Here is a 25825-nt window from a genome sequence, read left to right as displayed (position 1 = left end):
AGTATCATACAACATGTAATTTTCTTATCTTTTTTTATGAAAATTACACTTTTTCCGAGGAAAAAAAAACATTGAAACGCATTCATGAAATGAATAATGTTGTATGTAACCAAATCACATTTTATCTACTTGAATGGAGAGCTTCTCAATGCCGGTAAAACTAGTTTTTTGATGTTGCTTAATCAAATGTAATTTTTAGCCAATTCAGAGTTAAATTTTGGCCAATTTAACACGTACAACTAAGAACTTCAAATGTTGGATTTCATATCTCATTTTGTATGGACTTAAAATTCCAAATAATTTGATAAATTTTAACTATTAACAACCAAATAATCATAATAAATTGGTATAGCTTTGTTGTAATAATATATAAATTTGAAAGACAAGGCATTCAGATTATTACAACCATAGGAATAATGAGCTCGTGCTAGCTCATCAACTTTAACTTGGATAACTTTTTCTTTGCAATCCAACATTTATGCCGTGAATGTTGTGATAAACTCACTACCCCTGAATTCATTGTCTATCCTTATCCAATATAAGGAACTAAGAATGTATAGCATTTTACATTATTGCCATTTTATTGAGTTCAAAACAGTAACAGCTGCAATCATACTTGGCGTTGGGGTCCTTAATTTCTGCAAGACCCGTGGTGGCTTAAAACCTTGAAAGGATGCGCTGCTCAAATCTTTCATTGGAGGACTAAGAATGTCAAACACTTTCTCTGCAGCTACAGCTTGCTGCTCTCGAAGATTCTCATTTTGGGCAAGTTGCCTGTTATCAAGAAACAATTGCATGTGAGTAATCTCTTCTTCCCACCACTCATTCTCCATATCAAAATCCAACATTTCCCCATCATTCAACACCTTCGAATGTAAACCATATCAGCTGGGCCAACACTATAACATTTATGAATCAAATAGTGGAAAAACAAGACACACACGACTGAAGATACTTGATATATTTAATCTCATTCACGGTATTTAGATACAGGCGATATGGTTGAGGTGGCTACCTTCCAACACAATCCATACATATCCCTAATCCATCATTAGACTGAACTTTAGACATAATAATATGACAAAACATGATGCACATTAATAATATGCCGACACACGTGTATACACGGCGTCGTAACAGACCATAATATCTTTCGATTAAAGGACATTTAAGCATATGTAATGACGTACAAGGGGAATGTTGTACACATCAGAAAAACCCCAAGCTTTTACACTACAGAATTAATGTTTATATTTTTCTATAAAAGATCCGTCAATGGTGGCCTAGAAAACCAAAATTGGTGGAAACTGGAAACAATTGACGAATACTGAAGCAATTCATCGAGAAGGCTGTGATCCCTTCAGCAATTAGAGAAATAAGACCAACATATGAAAGCTAGGATAAATAAATTCTATGTAGTACAGACTGGGTTCGACCATGATTAGGTTCAATTTCAATTCAAAATTTTCAACAAAGGTTGGGGTATATATATATATATATGTATATATATATGAAACCTACGCGACCTAGTAGCATTTTGCGCTTCGTTAGAAGGGTCTCCACATCGACAAGAAAACCAATGAAGCATGCTGGCAAGGTTGCGCTTTACTTCTCGGTCGACACAAATTACGTGAAGAAGAGTGCTTGATTACGAATAACAGGCTACTTATAAACTTATACTAGCCATAAAATTATAAATTTCATTACATTTTGGCCGTGCCTAAAAGATCTCTAGAATTCCTTGAAATGTGTATAAAGAGAAAAGGAGGCAAGGAATCCACGAATCCATTGACATACTTCAAATTCCATTAATGCCTAGTATTATCCCCCAAGGGGTAACTACGTTAGAGGCATCTCATATGGATGTATTGTTGCTGATTCCACAAGTCTTCTTGCTCGGACTCTTCAAACTTAGAACAATTCTCTCATTTTCTCCTTTGGATATATCATTGTGCTAGCTCAGCTGTGGTATATTAGATACTCCACCCGCTCCTTTTCAGGTGCACATATGGATGGTATAGTTGTATCAACATGCTCATTTTGATATTCCATGCGTTCGTTATCTTAATTGAATGTGGTGCTCTAAGAAAATCTCTAAGATAATTGCTTAATGGTGAAAGCAAATTAATATAATCTAATGGATAAAATCATTGGAAGTAATTATCATTTAAGGAAATCATTATAAAATCAACATGGTATCAGAGCATGGATGAAAGAGCAGCCTTGAAGAAGCCAGTTCATTCCAAGTTAACCTCTAGGGTTTGTCACTAGCCCTAGAATCCCTAGTCTAAATCTGGTTGAATTTAGGATGGAGTATATCTCAAAAAACGCCAAGTTTCATGATGTTTTTTAGTTTCATTATTTTATTTTTTCTTGCTGTGGTACTCTGCTGGGCAGAATCCAAGTATGAGGCAGATTCAAGGCCTGATCTGAGGACAAATTTTGAAGTATGTTTAAGGCCTGTCAAGTGCCAAAATAGCCCTGTTAAGCCGCAGAAGAGAAGGGCCTAAATAGCCCTGTTAAGCTGCAGAAAAAGGAGCTGAAGCAGCCCTGGTTGAGCCACAGAGAATAGTCGAGTTAGGCCCAAGGTAGCTGCATTCTGAGCTCACTTTGAGCCGCAGTCTGAGTCTGCTTGCGGACGAATGAAGGCTTGTTCTAAGGGCTATTCAAGCCACTGATTTAAAAGCATCTTATGGCCTAGCTTATGGCTGAGTTTGGTGAATGTATTGCTGAATTCTAAAGAGATCTGAGCATGTGAACCCATTCTAGTAAATTCTGTTTAATGACTAGTGTTTATTGGATTTGGAAATTGACTATTGTATTGAACATTTGAGAGATTAGGGGTGTTGTTGCTTGGAGCCTTTAAAATTCATTGTTGTGGTTGTTGTTGGATGCACTGGTCTGTGGACAGAATCTAAATTGATTGATGTTTCTTCAGATTTGGAGACAAGATCTTCTTTAGTGCTTACAGAGTTATGTTGCTGAGAGTATTTGAAGACTGCCAAGTACTCATATCTATGTCAAGATTAAGTCTTGCTGGTTGTTGTCTAAATTGCTAAAGATGAAAATATGTCTTGAACTGTGAGAAGGAATGAAGTATACAGAATTAATCTACATGGTTGAATGAGCTTTGAATGCCACAGGGTATGCCAGAAATTTGATGTATTCTAAGTAACCGGATTCATCCTCCCCCCCCCCCCCGCCCACGTGTCTTGAATCTTGCATGTCAGAGATAATTCTTGAGGGACACATGTCTGATTCATGGGTTGAGCATATCTGAACATGAGGGATTTGTGGACCTAGTGAATTCGATTTGCCCAAGCAACATGTTATGATTTTGGGACATGTGTCCCTCTCGAAAAGTGTGTTGCGACTATTTAAAAGCCCGATTTGGGCCAGTTTCTCTTCATTGTAATGTGTCTCTCTTGCTGTGGCTGTGTGGGAGCGAGTAGCAAAGGGTTTAGGAGCGTTTTGGAGGTGATTCAAGCAATCGGTAAGTGCACTTTGCTTCCATTTTTTCTCAGTTTTGCTACAACAATTTGTCTGTCCATTTTGTTCACATGCTAGTGCATTTTTTATTTTATTTTTACAGTATTCATGGCTCAATCAAGAGTAGTAGGGAAGGGGCAAAAAAAGTGGAAGAATGTCCCCATTGGTAATGCCCCCCCTATTCCAGTTTCATCAGGGTCTGACAGTGCTCCCTCTGTTGGAAATGGGGTTGCAACAACAACTTCAAATGTTGAGAAAAATAAATTTATAAAGACAATAGGCTCAAGAAAGTATATTCGTTGTGGAAGTATGTCACAAGAGATCAAGGGCAATGTAGAAATTTCTGTTTTCCCACCCCGGTTTTCAGTTTCTCCTTATTTCTCTCATGTAGTTAAATACCCATTCCCATAACCATACATTTAACAGACTGAAAAAAATAAATATTGCTGAAAACACAAATTCTGGAAATTTTTCAGAATGCTGGAAATTGCAGAATTAAAAATCAGCAATCAAAAACAGCCATTAAAACACTGATATTTTTGGTCAACTTGACCCTGGAAAAACCCCCTACAACTCTTGGGGAAAACCAGTTTGAGAGCTCTTCTTTATTTCTGAAAATTGCCTTTTTACAGTGAGAATTATTCAGCAAAAAATCAGCAAGCAAATTTACAACTTATCTCCTTTCCCGTGCCTCACAGCAATCTGGAAATTACAGCAAACATGACAGCAATAAATGTTGTACGACCTCCGTTTTGTGTGCAAAAAAATCAGCAAACTGCTCCTCGATGTTTGTGCAAAAATCTGCCTTTCACTATGTGCTGAATCAGCTGTACAAATCTGCTCAACTGCTGCCTTGGAATGTGTGCCAAGCTGCTGTCTCCTTCTCCTTTCTGCTCAGAAATCTCTCTTGCTCTCCTTCTCCCAATCTGCCCATGAAAGAATGAATGACATTTTCCTCCTTTTCCTCCTTTAATATAACTCCAAGTGACTTTTGGGTGATCCAAGTGACTTTTGGGTGATCTCTAAATCCAATGGCTGAAATAGATTTAGATCAATGGTTGAGATTAAATGCTCATTTAAATCTCACTTTCTATTTTTTAATTCACCCCACTTTAATAAAGACCCACTTAGTCATTTATTTCCAAAGTCACTTTTCCTTTCTAATTTTTCATTGACTTTATAAAAGTCACTTTAAAATTAGACTTAATAACTTTATCACTTAAAGTCACTTTTAAATTAGATTTAACTTTATAAAATTATAAAGTCACTTTAGGAGAAAAATTAAATTCTTTTGGACACTTTTCCCTAGGCCAAAGATCAAAGCCTAAGGGAACCACCTGTCCTCCGGTACCAAATTTCAACACTCCCTCTTACCGAGGAAGGTGTTCCTCACCACACCCATCTTGTCTCTGAAGTAGACATGCTTGCCCCGTGGTAAGGCTTTGGTAAGGATATCTGCAACCTGCTCATCAGTGGAAATATACTCAAGCTTCACAGCTCCCTTCTGAACATAGTCTCTGATGAAATGATATCTGATCCCGATATGCTTTGACCTGTCATGAAATACTGGATTCTCCGTGAGTTTAATGCAACTCTGATTATCACAGTAAATCACTGAAGGTCTCAACGGCTGACCAAATAAGCCAAACAACATCTTGCGAAGCCAGATAGCCTCACAACTAGCTAGACTGGCTGCCATATACTCTGCTTCCGCTGAACTCAGTGCTACTGACTGCTGCTTCCGGCTGAACCATGACACTACTGCTGAACCCAACCCAAAACAACACCCTGAAGTGCTCTTCCTATCAGAAGCACAACCTGCCCAATCAGAATCAGTGTATCTTGCCAATCTCACTCCATCTCCCTGCCTGTAGTCCAGACCATAATCCACTGTCCCCTGCAAGTACCGCAAAATGTGTTTTGCAGCCACCCAGTGAACCTTCCTAGGCTCACACATAAACTGACTCATTGTGTTGACTGCAAAACAGATATCTGGTCTAGTGTTGACCAAATACATCAAGGAACCAATCAGCTGCCTGTACAATGTGGGATCCACCAACTCGGAATCCGAAGCATGAAGCTTCTTCCAGTTGGTGATCATCGGTGTCGACATGGGTCTACAATCCTCCATGTGGAATCTGCTAAGGATGTCCACAATATACTTCCCCTGCCCCAGGAAGAAATGCCCCTCCTCCTGCCACACCTCCAAACCCAAAAAGTAATGCATCAAGCCGATGTCCTTCATCTCAAACTCCGCCGCAAGATCTCTCTTGCAGTGCTCTATGAGTCTCTCTGCACCTGTAATGATCAAGTCATCCACATACAGCACCAGAATGAGAGGCTCCTCACCAATCACAATAAAGTAAAGGTTCGGATCTGCCTCACTCTTTGTGAAACCCATCCCCTGCAAGTATGCATCTATCCTGGAGTACCAAGCTCTGGGAGCTTGCTTCAGGCCATAAAGGGCCTTCTTCAATCTGCACACATGGGACTCCTTCCCATGCACCTCAAAGCCCTGTGGCTGCTCAATGTACACCTCCTCCTGTATGAAGCCATTGAGAAATGCGGTCTTCACATCCATCTGGTGGATCTTCACCCATCTCTGTTGCTATCGATATAATGGAGCGGATCGAAGTATATCGAGCCACGGGAGCGAAGGTCTCCTCATAATCAACTCCCTCTACCTGGGAGAACCCTCTAGCCACAAACCTCGCTTTGAATTTCTCAATGCTGCCATCTGCAGCATGCTTTACCTTGTAAAGCCATCTGGAAGTAACCACAGATTTGCCCTCAGGCCTCGGCACCACCTCCCAAACATCATTCTTCATGATAGAAGAATACTCCTCCTGCATGGCCTCTCTCCAGACCTGCTGGCTAGCTGCCTCCTCATAGCTAGAAGGCTCAGAGTCAAGGATGCTGGTAACCATCGCCATATAGCTACATAACCTCTCAGGTGGTCTACTCTCTCTGACCGGCCTCTTCGGCTCAGCAACAGATGTGGCATCTCTCAAGGTGTCCTGAAGCCACTTGGGCTTCCTCTTCCCTGAGCATGCTTCTCCCATAGGAGAATGAAACTCCTCCTCATCACCATCAGTAGCCTGAACTCCTGACTGTCTGTCTGCTGTCCTCCTGCCTGCACATGAACCTGTAGAAGCTGAGGTACCGTGTGAACTGTCCATCAGTGGACTCCCTAGTGAACTGCTCTGCATGCTGCCTGGAGCACCACCCCTCTGGCTCGATGAGCCACTGCTCACTGACGGACCTGACATCCTCATAGATGTACCTCCTGATCCTCCTGATCCCTGCCCACTGGATCCCTGCGACTGACTCAACTGCTGCTGAGGGTCTGGCTGATCCAGATACTCTAACTCCCGTGACCTCCTAAAGGCCCTGTCCTCCTCGAACTTCACATCCCGTCTGACAACAACTCTCCTCTGTGCAGGAATGTAAATCCGAAAGGCCTTTGAGGTCTCATTGTAGCCCACAAAGATACCCTTCTTTGCGGTGGGCTCTAGTTTGGTCCTCTCCTCCTTGGGTATATAGGAGTATGTAATGCATCCAAAGATATGAAGATGACCAAGATCAGGTTTCTTCCCAAAGAAAGCCTCCTCAGGAGTCATGTGCCCCAAGGCACGATGCGGACTCCTGTTCTGCAAGTAAACAGCTGTGTTGCAGGCCTCTGCCCACAAGAACAATGGCAACCCCTGATCATGTATCATGGCTTTGGCAGCCCCTATGATGGATCTGTTCTTCCTCTCGGCAACTCCGTTCTGCTGGGGGTTGTAAGGAACAGTAAACTCCCTCCTAATGCCTGCCTCCGCACAATAGTCAACAAACTCTCCAAGGGTGTACTCTCCTCCATTGTCCGACCTCAAGGACTTGATCTTTCGACCTGTCTGAGTCTCCACAAGAGCTCTGAACTCCTGAAACCGCTTGAAGACCTCACTCTTGGTCTTCAAAAAATAAATCCAGGTCCTCCTGGAGTGATCATCAATGAATAACACATAGTACACATATCCACTCAAGGAAACATGAGACATCCGACCGCTCACATCGGAATGAATCAAATCAAGTATCCCCGTCGCTCTGCTGTCACTGCTAGGAAAAGGGGATTTGGCAAACTTGCCCATCACACAACCTCTGCAAGTATCAAAGTGATCAGTACTGAAATCTGGCACACCTGTAGTGATCTCCCGCAATGTCCTCAAGGCTCCATGATACATGTGTCCCATCCTGCGGTGCCAAATCTCACACAGCTCAGAACTGTTAGCTCTGCTGTCGGTACTACTGCTCAATGCCAAAAGGGGCTGGAATGCAAACTTGTACACCTTTGCATGGCGTACACCTATCACTCTAGCTGAATCAGCTGGAGTGCCCCTGGGATACATCAACACCTGTCCTCCCCTGAACAGTACCTCATATCCTCTGTCCTCCAAAGCTGAGACGGATATCAGGTTCTTCCTCATCCCTGGCACATAAAGAACCTCTGACACCTTCAAGGGAGGATTGGACTCCCTCTGAAATGTCACTGTCCCCACCCCGACTGCTCTAACAACTCTGTCATCACCGAGTACTACCTCAATATCAATGCCACTCTCTGAAAGCTCTGAGAAGTACTCACGGACTCCTGTCATGTGACGTGAAGCCCCACTGTCCACATACCAGATACCTGTAGATGCTCCGCTAATCGAGGGAAAAGCATGCTCCCTCTGAACCTGTGTGGCAGGTGATCCTGTACTAGAGGACTCACACGTAGTGAACGCAAACTCTCGGTCAAAACGACCAGCAAAGTCCTCAATCTCTGCTGAAGCTGCCACGTCCTGGTTCTTCCCCTTCTTCTTCTTCTTCTCCGGACACACAACTGCATAGTGTCCCATCTTTTGACAATTCCAACACTTCACCTTGGAATAGTCCTTCTGTGTGTTCCCCTGTTTACCTTTACCTTTGCCTTTGCCCCCACCACCACTTGTGGAAGCCTGCTTCTTCCCTTTGCCTTTCTTGCCTCCTGCCACCAGTGCTACGTCCTCATCCTGCTCAACTGGCTTGGCTGCCCCAAGCTGTCCTTTCCTGATCTCTGTCTGAATACAATCATCCCAAAACCTCTCCCATGTGGGAAGGGTCTCACGTGCACAAACCCCATCAGCAAAGTCCAACCATGAACGGGGGAGGCCATTCACTGCAATACGCACCAACTCAGTGGATGGAATGGCCTCTCCAATCGCTGCCAACTCATCTCTCACATTGGTAATCTTTGTGAGATATCCAGCTACACTATCATTCCCCATCTTAATGTTCTTCAGCTTCTCCTTCAGGACCATCTTCTGGTTCTCATTGGTACTCTGGTAGAGATTGGACAAAGCTGTCCACATCTCATGGGCATTGCTCTTTCCTCTCACATGAGGAATGCAATGGTCTTTGATTCCGTCTAGAATCAGCCTCTTACCCTTATTGTTCTTCTTTTTATACTCAGCCAACTGAGTAACATCAGTGGGCACAACAACAGGGTTCTGTGCGGTATGCACCATGATATCCCAGACTTCTGCCTCCTCAAAGATACTCTGCATTCTCTCCTTCCAAACACTGTAATTTGTATGCCCATCCAACCTATCCTCCACCCTCAATCCCAATGACATCCTGCTGTCCTAAAACTGAAAAATAGCACTGCTGTAGTAAAGATAAAACTGTTGTTTATGAAAAAATCAGCTTGCTGGAATTTTCTGAGTGAAAAATCAGCAACTGTAATTTTTCCTTTTTGCTGTCCCAAACTGCCCTTCAGCACTCAAGCTCTGATACCATGTAGAAATTTCTGTTTTCCCACCCCGGTTTTCAGTTTCTCCTTATTTCTCCCATGTAGTTAAATGCCCATTCCCATAACCATACATTTAACAGACTGAAAAAAATAAATATTGCTGAAAACACAAATTCTGGAAATTTTTCAGAATGCTGGAAATTGCAGAATTAAAAATCAGCAATCAAAAACAACCATTAAAACACATTAAAACACTGATATTTTTGGTCAACTTGACCCTGGAAAAACCCCCTACAACTCTTGGGAAAAACCAGTTTGAGAGCTCTTCTTTATTTCTGAAAATTGCCTTTTTACAGTGAGAATTATTCAGCAAAAAATCAGCAAGCAAATTTACAACTTATCTCCTTTCCCGTGCCTCACAGCAATCTGGAAATTACAGCAAACAGGACAGCAATAAATGTTGTACGACCTCCGTTTTGTGTGCAGAAAAATCAGCAAACTGCTCCTCGATGTTTGTGCAAAAATCTGCCTTTCACTATGTGCTGAATCAGCTGTACAAATCTGCTCAACTGCTGCCTTGGAATGTGTGCCAAGCTGCTGTCTCCTTCTCCTTCCTGCTCAGAAATCTCTCTTGCTCTCTTGCTCTCCTTCTCCCAATCTGCTCATGAAAGAATGAATGACCTTTTCCTCCTTTTCCTCCTTTAATATAACTCCAAGTGACTTTTGGATGATCCAAGTGACTTTTGGGTGATCTCTAAATCCAATGGCTGAAATAGATTTAGATCAATGGTTGAGATTAAATGCTCATTTAAATCTCACTTTCTATTTTTTAATTCACCCCACTTTAATAAAGACCCACTTAGTCATTTATTTCCAAAGTCACTTTTCCTTTCTAATTTTTCATTGACTTTATAAAAGTCACTTTAAAATTAGACTTAATAACTTTATCACTTAAAGTCACTTTTAAATTAGATTTAACTTTATAAAATTATAAAGTCACTTTAGGAGAAAAATTAAATTCTTTTGGACACTTTTCCCTAGGCCAAAGATCAAAGCCTAAGGGAACCACCTGTCCTCCGGTACCAAATTTCAACAGGCAAGGCAACAAGTTAAAGGGAAGAGGAAATATTCTTTGGACATGCAACTATTGCAACAGCCAATTCAAGAGCAGTAGCACCTATTTCCGTGTGAAAGCGCATTTGTTGGGCTTACTAGGTTGTGGAATTAGAGCATGTCCAAATGTGTCTGTAGCTAAGAGGAAAGAAATGGAAAGAGAAGCCAATGTTGGTGTGCAAGGGTGGCTGCATCATCTAAAAATAACAAGAATGAGGATCCCCTTACATTCTTGAGGAAAAGCAACAGCAAATTTCTATTTGAAAGTTTTCGTGGTGGTGGTGTAGGTCAAACAACAAAAAGAAAGGCAGTGGCACTTGGTCCAATGGACAAGATATTTCAGCAAGAGAGACGAGAAGAGATTGATATCACCATTGCCTTCTTTTTCTATCTAAACTTCATATCATTTAGCGTTGCACAATCACCTTTATTTATTGAGATGTGCTAAGTTCTAACTCAAGGGACTCCATCGGGGTATGTACCTCCTAGGTCAAAGAGGCTTAGAACCACATTGTTGACTAAGGCAAAGAAAGAGGTGGATAAAATGCTCAAGTCTATTAAATCAGCATGGCCAACATCTTGTGTTAATATTGTTTCTGATGGATGGACAAATCTAGCACGTCACCCACTAATCAACTTCATGGTGTCTTCCTTGAATGGACTAGTTTTCTTGAAATCAATAGATGCACTAGGAAAATACAAGGATGCACATTATATGGGTGAGTTGTTCATTAAAGTTATTGAAGATGTAGGTGTTGATTCTTGTGTGCAAATCATTACAGACAATGCACTTGTTTGCAAGGCTGCTAGCATGATTGTGGAAGCTAAATATCTGCAAGTATTTTGGACACCTTGCATTGTCCATTCCTTGAATTTAGCACTTAAAACTTTTGCTTCTGATGTTCATTGAAAGTCTTATTGAGGAGGCACGACATGTCCGCAACTTTGTACAAAATTATATCAATGCCCTCACAATCTACAAAGAGTACACACATCTATTATTGTTGAAGATTGCAGATACATGGTTTGCTTTTGCATTCATCACGCTGAAAAGGTTGAGGGAGGTCCAAATCGCTCTTGGGGCCATGGTTATTTCAGAGTTTTGGCTTTTAGGAGAAAGACGAATCAAGTAGCCTCAAAATGAGTCAAGGACATAATGTTAGATGATGCTTGGTGGGAGAGGGTAGATCTCACTATTAAAATCATGGACCCTATCATTTCTTTGCTACAATTTGCGAATATAAACCAACCGATCCTAGGAGAGGTTTGTGAGGGATGGGATTCCATGATTGAGTCCGTGAGGACCATTATTTTATAGATTGAGTGCCCTGAGTATGAGACATCATCAAAGGCCTTCTTCACCACCATACAATATATTATTGTTAGCAAGTGGGACAAGAATCACACACCTTTGCATTTTTTGGCTCACTCATTGAATCCAAAATACTATAGCCATGAGTGGTTGAATGGTAGACCTTCCTGCAGATTCCCTACTCACATGGATGGTGAAATTTCACAAGGGAGGAAGGATGCATTGAGATGGATATTTCAGTATAGAGCAGCCATTGATGAGGTGGAGGATGTCTTTGCAGAGTTTTCCACTGGGATTGGGTGATTTGTAGGCTATGATGTGATTAGGGACAAAGGGCTAAGAAGCCCTATTCTTGGTGGGAAACTCATGGGGCAACATGCCCTCCTCTACAATAGTTGTCCTTGAGGCTCCTCTCTCAAGTTACTTCATCCTCTTATTGCAAGAGAAATTGGAGCACATATGGGAATTTGTATAGTTTGAAGATGAGCAGTCTTGAGCAATCCAAGGCAAAGACAATAGTGTATGTGCACACCAACCTTTGTCTTATTTATAGGAAGAGGGAGGAGTGGTTGAAAGGAAAGACAAATGTGGGATGTGTTTCCTGATGATATGGGTTTGGACAATAGTGTCAAGTTGGCATTGGCCAACATGGATCTTAATGAGCCGATGTTAGAGCCTGTCACCTTTGATGATGGTGATACTCTTGAGGCGTCATCCTCCACACCAGCAGATGCAAAGATTACATTGGATACAGAGGAGGAGGATGCGGGGGGGGATCAGTGGTGACTGTGACAGTGATGCTGATTTTAATGATGCTAATTGATGAGCTACCTACTACCTTGTAGTTTTGTATTTGCTATTTCTATTTTCCATTGGCATTCCTAGTCAAGAGTCCTCAGGACTCAGTACCTATGTAACACATTTTGATTTTGATGACTTAATGAGAAAACTGCAATTTATTGTTAATTTCTTGTCTTTCTTGTATTGGATCATTGATGAATCTGTCATGATTGTATTTGTATGCATAATGTTACAAATTTACAATGTAGAATCTAGATGTATGTCTGAATTTGTATCATCATGAGAATGTGTAATATGAAATAGAATTTTATATATATATATATATATATATATATATATATATATATATATATAATGTGTCCTATGTGTCTTGCTTCGGGGGGTCTGGGTGCCCCATGTTGGACACTCGAATTTGTGTGTCCGGCGTGTCCCTTGTCCTCATGTCTAGTGACTTAGGATGCATTGCTAATTGAAATTGTTGATGAATGTTGACTAAGTGACCGAAGTAGCCCTGGTTGAGCTGCAGAGAATAGACTGAGTTAGGCCTAAGGTAGCCACATTCTAAGCTCACTTTGAGCCGCAGTCTAAGTTTGATTGAGAACAAGGAAGGAATGTTCTAATGGCTATGCACGCTGTTGATTTAAAAGCACCTTATGACCTAGTTTATGGCTGAGTTTGGTGAATGTATTGCTGAGTTTGGACAATAGTGTTGAATTGGCATTAGCCAACTTGGATCTTAATAAGCCAAAGTTAGAGCCTGTCACCTTTGATGATGGTGATACTCTTGAGGCGTCATCCTCCACACTAGCAGATGCAAAGATTACATTGGATACAAAGGAGGAGGATGCAAGGGAGATCAGTGGTGACCGTGACAGTGATGCTGATTTTAATGATGATGATTGATGAGCTACCTAGTGACCGTGATAGTGATGCTGATTTTAATGATGATGATTGATGTGGTACCTACTACTTTGTATATTTGTATTTTCTATTTCTATTTGCCATTGGCATTCCTAGTCAAGAGTCCTCAGGACTCAGTACCTATGTAACACATTTTGATTTTGATGACTTAATGAGAAAACTGCAGTTTATTGTTAATTTCTTTTCTTTCTCGTGTTGGATCATTGATGAATCTATCATGATTGTATTTGTATGCATAATGTTATAAATTTACAATGTAGAATCTAGATGTATGTCTGAATTTGTATCATCATGAGAATGTGTAATATGAAATTTCTATTTACTAATATATATATATATAATGTGTCCTATGTGTCTTGTGTCTTGCTATGGGGGGTCTACGTGCCCCGTGTTGGACACCCGAATTTGTGTGTCCCGCATGTCCCTTGTCCTCGTGTCTAGTGACTTAGGATGCATTGCTAATTGAAATTGTTGATGAATGTTGACCAAGGGACCAAAGTAGCCCTGGTTGAGCTGCAGAGAATAGGCCGAGTTAGGCCTAAGGTAGCCACATTCTAAGCTCACTTTGAGACACACTCTGAGTTTGATTGAGGACGAAGGAAGGACTGTTCTACTGGCTATGCACGCTGCTAATTTAAAAGCACCTTATGACCTAGTTTATGGCTGAGTTTGGTGAATGTATCATTGAGTTCTATATAGATATGAACATGCGAACCCATTCTAGTAAATTCTATTTAATGACCAATGTTTATTGGATTTGGAAAATTACTATATGAAAAAACCCATCTCCTTAAGGAATGGATATAATAAACACCAAGGTCTCAAGGCTTTCTTAAAGGCGAGCAATGGTCCAAAGATAAGGAAGGAGCCCAAAGAATTGGTTTCTAGTGTTCATCTTCCCTTTATCCAAGGGACAACCAACAAGATTGCGCAAATTTTTAAGAAACACAATGTCTCTTCCATCTCTAGATCCTTTAACACAATTCATAGCTCCCTAAGATCTGTCAAAGACCCGGTGGACCTTAGAAGCATGAAAGGTGTTTATCTAATCCCATGTTCATGTGCGACCCCCTACATTCGAGAAATTGGCCGCTGCATAAATCAAATGATTCAAGAACACGTGACCGACATCAAACATTGTAGGATTCGCTCCTCAACTTTAGCTGAACATGTAGAGAAGAGAAAACACCATATTTGTATAGAAGAGTCCCAGGTCATTGCTAGGATTGATCATTTCCATCATCGGAAATTTAGGGAGGCTATCAAAACTGAGAGAAGGTCTAAATAGGGACAATGGGTGGAAAATTAACAGTTGTTGGATCTTGTCTATTTATTCCTAGAGTTGTTCTTTTTTTTGGTCTATTCCCTTCCTTTGTTGGTTTTAGTTTTCTTATTTTTTCAGCGTTAAGTCCCTTAACATCATGATTCTTTCTAAATTTATTAAGTCTTCTATAGTTTGGTGCTAAGCTTATAGTTCTTGTATTTATTTAGGTAATTAAAAATATTTATTCCTATATTACGCAATTCCTCTTATTATTTCGATGAATCTATCCTAGTTTATTTTTTCATTCTTCTATTTTGTGTCTTGGGTTTCTTTTTCCTAATTATTTTTATTCAATTTGTTCCCTGTTTTTTATTACTAAACTTTCTCATATATATATATATATATATATATAGGTATTTATTTTTCTTTCGTTAGATCTACATTAAGTACCTTTTATTTATGTTTTATTAGAAATATTTTTTTGAAATATTCTTATATTACTTAATTCCTCTATTTTATAATAATAATAATAATAGATTATTACTACTAATAATAAATTAATAGTTAATATTAAATTAAATAATTTTCTTTTTGGTCCTTTTTGTTATAATTTTTTCAATTTGATTTTATAAAAAATAGTATTTTATTTATAATTTTATAACTTTTATATTTGTTTCCCTTATTTTATTATTCATTAGATTCTTCAACGTTACATTTGATTAATTTCTTACCGTTATGATTTAACTGTTGTAATTTCTTTGCATCTCTTCAGTGTTTAATAGCTTGCTGAGATCAGACTATCTATCTGAGTCCTGATGATGAACCACATTAAGTGGTTTGAAAAGTGTTGACCAAAAACTATGTAATTTATCCGGAAAAAAAGCTGTTTGTAAATATTGTATTGAATATCTGAGAGTTTAGGGGTGTTGTTGCTTGGAGCATCTAAAATTCATTGTTGTGGTTGTTGTTGGATGCACTGGTCTGTGGATAGAATCTAAATCGATTGATGTTGCTTCAGATTTGGAGACAAGATCTTCTTTAGTGCTGATAGAGTTATGTTGCTAAGAGTATTTGAAGATTGCTAAATACTCAGATCTATGTCAAGATTAGGTCTTGTTGGTTGTTGTTTAAATTGCTAAGGATGAAAATATGCCTTGAACTGTAAGAAGGAACGAAGTACACAGAATTAATCTACATGGTTGAGTGAGCTTTGAATGCCACAGGGTATGCCAGAAATTTGATGTATCACTACTTGTAATTGTTGATGAATGCTCACTAAGGTTTGAGTATTGAGGTTAATAAGGATTGCTAAGCTGTTGTAACACTGAAAGTGTAATAGAGTTGCTTGATGAAAATAGGACATAAGAGAATTGATCTGCACAAGAGGAACTGAAAACGGTGGAAGCGAGCAGCGAGGGTTCAGAGAGTTGCAGAGACTGTTTCTAATGGAGGGAGGCAGAGGAGGGAGCTCGACTCCCTCCTACAAGGACGTGGTATCCAACAAAGGTAAAACACTGGTGATAAACAACAAAGGCTTGGCTGAGAAAAAAAATAGAGACAATGAAAAGGGGACAGAGGGGACCAAGACCAAGGTAAACAGTAGCATAAAGGACAAGGAGGAAGAAGACAAAAATCAGGGTTCACGAGACCAAAAGCAAAAGGGACCTTGCAAGCCTAAAGCAAAAATCACTCCCAGAGTAATATTAAATGATCCTGCTCTGCAAGCGCACAGAGAACACATGGGGAACTACGCCATTATTTGTAAATTCATGGGACTATGGCCCACTGAAAAAGCTTTACAAACGTGGATCAAGTATCACTGGAAACCCAAAGGAAGCATTGACCTACATCTTGGGTCAAAGGGATTCTTCATGGTAGTGTTCTCAAACATCAAAGACAAAGACAGAATATTCGAAGGAGGACCCTACTTTTATGCAGCAGTTGGTCTCTATATGAGGCCTCGGATGATGAACTTCGTCCCAGAGCAGGAGACCTTCACCTCGGTTCCAGTATGGGTAAGGCTCTATTCTCTGCCTCTTGATTATTGGCAAATTGAATCGCTAGCAGCTATTGGTAATAAACTAGGGCGTTTTGTCAAAGTTTCTGAAGCCACAAGAAGAGGGAAATATACCTCCTTTGCAAGAATATGTGTGGAAATGGATCTATCAGAAGCTCTTCCGAATGAAGTTATTTTGGAAGTTTTTGATGAGGAGTGGGTGCAAACAGTGGACTACGAGCATATCCCATTCAAATGCCATAGATGCCATGAACATGGACATCTGTTCAGAGATTGCCCTCTCAGCAAAGCAGACAACAAAGTGAACCTCAATACTATGAAGGATACAGAGAGCTTTCAGAAAGTGGCAAGTAGAGGAAAAGGGGGAAAAAAGGGAATAAAGCAACAACAGAACGAAAGGCAGAAGGTCAGTCAGAACAAGTTTCAAGTGCTGGAAGAGAATGAAGAAAACACGAAGGAAAATCAATCTCAGGAGGAAGATCCTAATGAAAAAGAAAAGGAAGAAAACAATAAACAATCTCATGATATAGGTTATCAAAATGAGACTATTATGAGTGAAACATAAATGGAGATGGACCAGGAAATGACCCAAAGCAAAATAGATCTGGAAGATCATGAATTACAGGAAATTCTAGACAAGGAAAACCTGGACCTGGAAGGATTCTTGAGGCAGGGAACCAAGGGAGGAATAGAATCAATACCTCAAGAAGAATGCTCCAGAATACAACAGTTGTTTTTATGGAAAACCCAGGAAAGAGGGTTGGATAAAGGTAAAAGTATTCACAAGCAGGAGCACAGAGGTGTAAAAACTATGAAATCAACTCCAGGATTAGCAACTAGAAATCCAGGAAAGAAAAGGGGCAGGAAAAAGCAAAATGAACTCTTGATGGAGTGTGGAAAGCTAATGATAGATTCGGGTAAGATGAAAGACCTAACCAGTTACTCATTCACAAATCTTTAATTATGAAGTTCATATCTTGGAATATCAGAGGTCTAGGTAGTAAAAGAAAACAAAGAATGCTAAGTAACAGAATGAAACTAGCAACACCGGATATAATCTTTATTCAGGAAACAAAATGCTCCATTCAAAAATTAAAGCAAATCCATAGCAAATGGATGGATAGATTTGAGTTTCTCGAAGTGAAAGCAGAGAACACAGTGGGAGGCATCCTCACTCTATGGAATCCCCAAAAAGTCAGTGTATTAGATGCGGAGGCATTAAGAAACTATTTATTTATAATTATTCAACCAGTGGGAGTCGTGGATACTTTCCTGGTCACAAATATTTATGGTCCTCAAAGAATAGATGAGAAACTCACTCTTAAACTCCTTGGCAGAGCTCAGAAGCAGAAATGGAGAAAGACCTTGGGTCTTGGGAGGAGATTTTAACATGATAAAATCACTTTCAAAAAAAAAGAAAAAAAGGAGGTACCAGATTGCTCAATAAAGACTCCGAATTGTTCCAAACCTTCACAGATGATATGAATCTAGTTGACTCGGCAACACATAATGGTCTTTTTACTTGGAACAACAAAAGAGGAGATGAGGCTCAAGTCACCTCCAAGTTAGATAGATTTTTGATCTCAGAGAAGCTTATGCTAGCAAATAGAGAAATAACAGCTAAAGTTATCCCCTTTGGAGGCTCTGATCACTGGCCGATTCAATTAGAACTCAAGGGGTTTGATTCTCCTAGGAATAGACCCTTCAGGTTTGAGAATATCCAGCTCTCCCACCCAGATTTCATCAGCAATATTGAAAAATGGTGGGTAGAAGATCTGCAGATCCAGGGCACTAATATGTTCATCCTTCACAAAATGTGAGGAACAAAATTCAGACAATATTTTTTTTTTTTTTTAGCAAATACAACCAGAAATAAATGCATTGAAATTTCAACTTATTTAGCACACACATTCCTCACACTCATTCAGGAAAACATATCATGACATACATTTACATATGTTTAACTAAGATCAATAGTAATGAAATACATGTGTACCGTTCACCAGAAGGCGAGACTCTGCTTGCTCTGTTGTTACTGGTACTCCCTTGTAGCTGGTCACCTCTGCGAGTGAATGATGACGCACTTGATCCGAATGCGAATACCCACCGGTTAACCTCCCAGCCTACTCCTTGGGTACTCTTCTTCCCCACGGACCCCCGAGCTGCAATGGGGTTGTACAATGGAGACAAGCACTAGCTAGTAGAGGAGAGCACACCTTGGCTCAAGAGTCCCCTCTCTAAATCCTCTCCCTCACCAAACTCACTATAGCTTCGTAATCACTTCTCTCACAACATCTCATCCATCCAACAATAGGGTTCCCCAAAAGTCCCTTCTTCCATGGCTTGCCCCTTCTTTTATAGGAGTCCTCATAGGTGACACTTGTCATGTCATGCATAATTAATTATTTTTTTTATAATTCAATAGCTTGATTATTCACCCACCCATGTGTCATTATTCTCCTTACTATTATGTTTGTCTTTCCCCTTTTTCCTAATTAAACCACATAATCTTCCTAGTATTTTCCAAAATGGGAAGGGTAGAGTTTTTAAGGTACTTTGTTTTAATTCTTCCTATGATCCTCCTGATTCCAAGTTTATTTTTTATTTAATTACATTGGTTTATAATCATCATTTACCCTTGATGTAAATTTACCTAGTTTTCATTCCTTGCTTATATTTATTTATTATTATTTATTTTTAATGATTCCAAGGATGCCAAGTCTGGTTGTGCCCTTCAAGAACTTCCCTAGAAGTTCCAAGGGTGCCACACCTAATCGCTTATTTGTGATGTCAAGGGTGCCAGTTTGGTTGTGCCCTTCAAGAACTTCCCTAGAAGTTCCAAGTGTGCCACACCTAATAGTTTATTTGTGATGTCAGGGGTGCCAGTTTGGTTGTGCCCTTCAAAAACTTCCCTAGAAGTTCCAAGGGTGCCACACCTAATAGTTTATTGGTGATGTCAGGGGTGCCAGTTTGGTTGTGCCCTTCAAGAACTTCCCTAGAAGTTCCAAGGGTGCCACACCTAATAGTTTATTTGTGATGCCAAGGGTGCCAAGTTGGTCGTGCCCTTCAAGAAATTCCCCTGAAGTTCCAAGGGTGCCACACCACTTGCCCTTCAAGCATCCAGTGATTACGAGGGGAAAGTATAGTGCAACGTCATAGACCACTGTCATCTCTTATGTTGCCTGCTATAGTGAGACTAATGGTGTCGGGGATCAAGGAATCCGCCTTGATGCGCGCCCCCTGGTAAAGTCCTCATGAGCGAACCAACTTTGGAACCTGCCCTCATGGCATCGTGATCTTCAAAGCGAAGGTGTTTCAACCCTTCCAGCCCAAGTCACGGCGGGAGTGCTAGTGGGTGAGATCAGGGACTCTGTCCCACCCCTCCCATGTAGTTTCCATCCACTTGTACAACCCCATCACCCATATGTGAGTCATTCGGTCAAGCAACTAATCTGTGCATGCAACCATTAATATATCATTAGAATATAGTTAAACATATATGGCAGATTCCAAGATCAACTTAGACTTTCAAAGATAAAGTAATATAAATTTTCATCAAACCAGGTGTCATCGACATGTCATGCGAGTGCCTCTGATGGTTTCCTGCCATACTCAATAATCATCAGTAACACGATTTCTCAATGTTAGTCAATTATCATAATAGCATCATTAACAATTCCTGGTCATTCACATCATTGTCCATTGTAAGTCTGAACTAAAGGAAGTAGGTAACATAGGGGACACATCCCTCATGGCTATTATCAATAATCATCCATGGAAACATACATATTCATTAAGCTATCACCTCGTAACATCGTAGAAATATACCTATCCATAAATTTATCCTCATTATGCTTTTAGTAGAGCACATACATATTCTTACTACCCTCATCATAATTTCAAATAGAGACCAACTTAACTATTAATATTGCAATCATCAGAATACTAATAGATAAGATACATAACCATTCATGCTACCATAATATCAATGGAAAGCATTCATAAACATCACAACCATGAATATCTCAATCGCTAATAATAGTGTCATGGGTCCAGATCCTCAATCTGAGGTCCTCGAAGAATAGAGTGTCTAAGATAATGTCGTATCCGGGTCAGGAAACTAGAGTGGGCACTACATACACCCCCTCTTAACAATGGACTTCGTCCCGAAGTCCTTAGAACATAAAGGAGGAACGGCTACACATAATCTTTGGAACCCTTCCTGAAACTCTTGCCAACCTTCTGGTGGGCAGGTTAAAATTTTCCCAAGGTATCTATAACACGAATTCCGTTATAACTGAAGGACTATATCTGGGGAACATTGCAACCCACTTTTTGTATAAATGTACAAAACATACATTATTAATAGTTACAGGAAGCGTCATTCATAAACTTTTCCAACAAAATCATCATAATCAAAATCACAACTATTTAAAGCAACAATTAATAACACCCACCTTCCTTCAAATGACAAATTGACTAATTTAGGAGAAATCTCTCTAGTTTTATTCCTTCAATCATGCAATTAAGATAGCAATAATTTTGTATTAACTCAAATTCATAGGGGATGCCTATGCCTTTTTCATAGGAGGAACTACCCACCTTAAGCTTGGACTTCAATATTTGTAATGGTCAATAATAATTGTGTTAATTATTGTTGATATTTCACCTATGACGTAATCCACCTTTGTTTACCATGTTCTAAATCTTCAATTTTGTTAGGAACTACAATCAGTACTTTGAACTAGTCACAATAGATGCATTTGAAGAACTTGGTTGTGGAGTGGTTGTATGTAGAGAATTAACACTAGATGAAAGTTTTTATATGTGTTCCTTTAAATCAATTATATATTTCTTTAGTTTGTTGTGACTCTTGAGTTCTATTTTTTTTTTTTTTTTTTAAACTCTAATATGAGTGATTTTAGATCACTTTTATTTTTCTCTAGTTTTCATGATTCTTGGCTTTGATTTTCTCTTCAACTTATCATGATTCTAATCAATCAATGATATGTTTGTATTGAGTATCTACCACTTGCATGTCTCTAATTTGTCCATTCTAAATTGGCCTTTGGAGAAGAAATTTTAAATTTTGAGTTTAATTATTGGTAGTTGATTGAATGAGGCCTTCCATACTTAATTGTATGGTTTTGCCGTTCCTCAATTTTCTTAACAAAGCATAAACATTTTTTTCTAAATATTCAAATTGCTCATATAATGATACAAAAATGGCAACACAAGGTTGAGTTGCAACTATGTGTTGTGACGAATGGACAACAATATGATATGGCAACTATATGACATAGAAATCACATCTATTGTACAAACATGGAATGATGTTGGTGTATGCGTTGCAGAGTGATACAACAATTCCAATGCACGACAATTACATAGAGGACTTGGCAACATAATTTTTTTAAATGTCAAGCCTAATTCTTCTAAATTTTTGCTCTTTTGCAATCAATTTTGCTTGAAATCCAATAGGAATTTGTTGGAATTACAAGTTATAGTATGTATAGAATGAGCACCCCAAAGGGTTTTTTCAAGGTAATAAATCCATTTATGCATTCAAAAATGCATTGAAGTAACCAAAAAATCACAATCTTGCCAAAATTGCATCACTAGATCCTCATGAAAGAAACCAAAATATAAACAATTAAACTATGCATTTTTAAACAACAGCGAATGAAAATAGTATATAAAAATCAACTAACAATATGGAAAAGAATATTTTTGTGTGATCACAGTGACAAGTATGGTAGAAATGACAAGTTCAATATCTCAAACTATCTTTAATACCAATGGAGCATAAAAGTCCATGATAAATTTCCTCCATGATATAAAGACAAAAATATAATAATATATAAATGTTGAATGAATAAATTAATAATGATGACATTTATTGTGAATGACCCTCATGCATATTATGAATAACCTTTATGCATATTATTTAGGAAGATATTTTTTTATTATATTCATCATTAAAATATATATGTTTTAGTATTGTATTCTTTGTAGATTTCTGTGATTCACTGAAACATTTCTATTTCACCTTAGATGATACATAGACTCGCTTTTTAAATTTGGCATTGTTTGCTTGTATTGATAGCTATTTTACCTTGGAAGTTACAGAGGCTGTTGCTTTTTAGATTTGGCATTGATTGCTTGTATTGGTAAACAGGTGGTTGTGGAGCTTGTGTGGTGCTTTTGTCAAAATATAACACTAAAACAAAGAAGATAGAAGAATTTTCAATTAGTTCCTGCTTGACCTTGTTGGGTTCTATTGATGGCTGTTCTATTACAACTTCTGAAGGTCTTGGGAATTGCAGGGATGGATATCATTCTGTTCACAAAAGAATGGCAGGATTTCATGGATCGCAGTGTGGATACTGCACTCCAGGAATGTGTATGTCTATATTTGCTGCTCTTCGCCGAGCTGAATCTAAAGAAAAACCTGATCACAAGCACGGGTTTACCAATTTTTCTGCGTTGGAAGCAGAGGAAGCTATTGCAGGCAATTTATGCAGATGTACAGGATACAGGCCCATTGCTGATGTTTGCAAAAGTTTTGCAGGAGATGTAGATTTGGAGGACTTGGGTATAAACTCGTTTTGGAAAAAGGGTGAACCCGGTGACCCTAATAAGTTGCCTCGCTACAATCCAACTACAGTTTGTACTTTCCCAGATTTTTTTTAAAGACGGAGCTTCTAGCCAGTGGACCTGCAATTCCCAATTGCAATAGCCAAAATGGCGCAGTACCGAGAGAATCGACATTGAAGTTTTCTTATAAAGAGGATGTTAGAGGAGAAGGGCAGTTTCTGGGCCATAATTATGTTGCCACCAATACTTGTTGTATTTCTGATGAATCCAGAAGCAACCATTTTCAGGTGACTGGCGATGCCTTCGAAAACTACATTTCTGTTATGACCCACTTTACTCTGATCTGAAACATCAGTGGTAATGTGTTTAGGTTGGAGCAGCAGTAACAATTGCCAAACTTATCGAAGCTTTAGAGGATAGAAAACATACTTGGGTTATCAAAATCAGGCATGGGAACATCCAGAAACACGCATTTCAGCCTCAATCTTAGAGAAGCTAAAGTTCCAGCAAAGATCTTAGAGGCCCTCATAGAAATTTCATCTGCCGACTCTAGAAAAGGCACCAGAAAGTTGGAGGCTATCCCGAGAGAGGACTGTGAGAAGTGATGCCAAAAAAAAACTGAACACCATCGAGAAAGACTTTCAGTTGATGGTTTCATTTAATTCAATATTTCCGAACACTCCTAATTTTATCTTATGGATCTTATATAAGCCCACAAATCACCTAGTACCTTGAATAAATTTGGAGACTACTGTTTTGTTTGGTTATACTAGAAATAATTTGCATGCTTATTTTGTCTACAATCCAGTTGAGGCAACAAGAAAAGCATGCCCTTTTTTTTTGCATTATGTACAGCTGCCTTATGCTCTGCTCCCCTGGATCAAAAGCATGCACCCTAGAAGAGATGAATTTTTCACTCTTGGAATTCATCTAAGAATCCAGCACATAATGGGTTTAACACAGCCCTGGAAAAGTGGATTTATCCTCTGATTGAAATTGGGCAGAAGAAGCTTGTGGGTCTAAAGTTGCAGGCCTCGTGGAAACCAATAAAGCCTCCAGTTTATCCATGAACCACAAGAGACTTCAAAACTGCACCAAACGGCTTAAACCTTTACAAGCAGCAGAATCTATCTTCTGGCAATACAATACAAAAACACGAATATTCCCGCACAATTCTCAGATTGGTGCCATTTAATCATATATCGGCAGCTGCAGGGTTTACTGTTCTAGAGACTCAACCTTGTCAACAATACTTTTATGCAAGGTGCTGGACAACTTACAACCCAGGTGTATGAGATATATAACTGCTACAGATTTTAAGTCACTGTGATAAGGTCGTATTACAGGAGATAGCTGCCCCTGGCTAGAGTATATCTGCTTCATGAGTCTGCCATATAGGACTATAAAAACTAAGATCACTAGGAACCCAAATCAGAAAGTCATATGAGATCATGCTGATGTGAAAATCTAGACAATTATGATCTGAGATCCGAGCTCACCATAATAACAGGTCTGAACTTGTTTAGCTCTAAGTCACTGATATCTGCGATGTGTTATACCACGAGGTTACAACAATACATATTAGACAAAGTGATATCTCTCGTTCATCATAACATGGTCGATATAGGTCACTGGGATGAAGACCATATAACTTGAGGAACTGAACATTGCCATTCATTTCGATAAGACATAACTTTAATTTGTACCATAAAGAGTGCGAGTCTCCAGGACAACAAAAGGATCGAACCATGGAGATTGTGTAGACATAATGAGTGAATGTCATGCCATTAGAGTGAACCATGATGATAATAGTATCAGGTTACCGTGGACTGGAGGATAACAAGGCATTAAAGAAATATAGCGTTGACTGAAGCTAGATATTTATAGACAGAGATGCAATGCCCATAATCATACTCAGATTCATGCTGCTGAAAAAAAAAAAGTCTAGTTATATCGATGCTGTAGTGTCAAGAGCGGAACATGAATATCTAGATTCTATATATATATGTATATGTTGAGCATCAAATTTCCTGCAGGGGTGAGCGATATCATGGCATATCATAGAACCCTAAGGTAGTTTTGAAAATGAACTGCAGCGTGAAGCGATACTGAAGTCAACGTCTTGTAGCCAGATCGAGAGGCTAATTTGACCGGGAGCAAGAGTTTTTTCGAAAGTTCAAAGTCTACGGAGTGTGTAGATACCAAGCGGGCCAGAGATTTAAATGTGAGTCATAGAAACAGTGCAAGACAAGGATCTTAGGGGGGCAGAAATACTTTGTAACGTTGTGCTGAGACCAGTGTTTTACAACTCGGACTCGGAATCCGACTCGGCCGAGGATCGACTCCGACTCGGTAATGACTCGGTCGGCTCGATTTCAATGACTCGGTCGTTGTAAAAAATACATTAAATATTTATTTTTTTTATAAAAAAACATAATTTTAAATATTTTAAACATAATTTTAAAGATTTTCATTCAAGTTTCCAAACACACAACATTATAATATACATGGAAGACAACATACTGGGTCCAACACTGCATCTTGCACTTCTTCCATCCTCCA

General features: G+C 39.3%; 1 protein-coding gene across 4 annotated transcripts in view; it reads right to left on the bottom strand.

Moving 5' to 3' along the window:
• Positions 1 to 330: 330 nt before the first annotated feature.
• Positions 331 to 25825, bottom strand: part of LPXB (lipid-A-disaccharide synthase B) — a 169376-nt gene continuing 143881 nt past the window's right edge. For all 4 annotated transcript variants that reach the window (XM_089386270.1, XM_089386273.1, XM_089386271.1 and 1 more), the window contains one exon: positions 331 to 774. In XM_089386270.1, the coding sequence (XP_089242396.1) occupies positions 570 to 774 (205 nt within the window). In that variant the 3' untranslated portion in view covers positions 331 to 569. The remainder of the gene's footprint in view (positions 775 to 25825) is intronic.

This window comes from Pinus tabuliformis, chromosome Q, assembly GCF_031772625.1.
Source record: "Pinus tabuliformis cultivar Carrire ecotype Pingquan chromosome Q, CPIR1, whole genome shotgun sequence".
Taxonomy (NCBI): Eukaryota; Viridiplantae; Streptophyta; class Pinopsida; order Pinales; family Pinaceae; genus Pinus; species Pinus tabuliformis.
The sequence above is the reverse complement of the archived record's forward strand: the minus strand, read 5'-3'. Positions and strand labels throughout refer to the sequence as shown.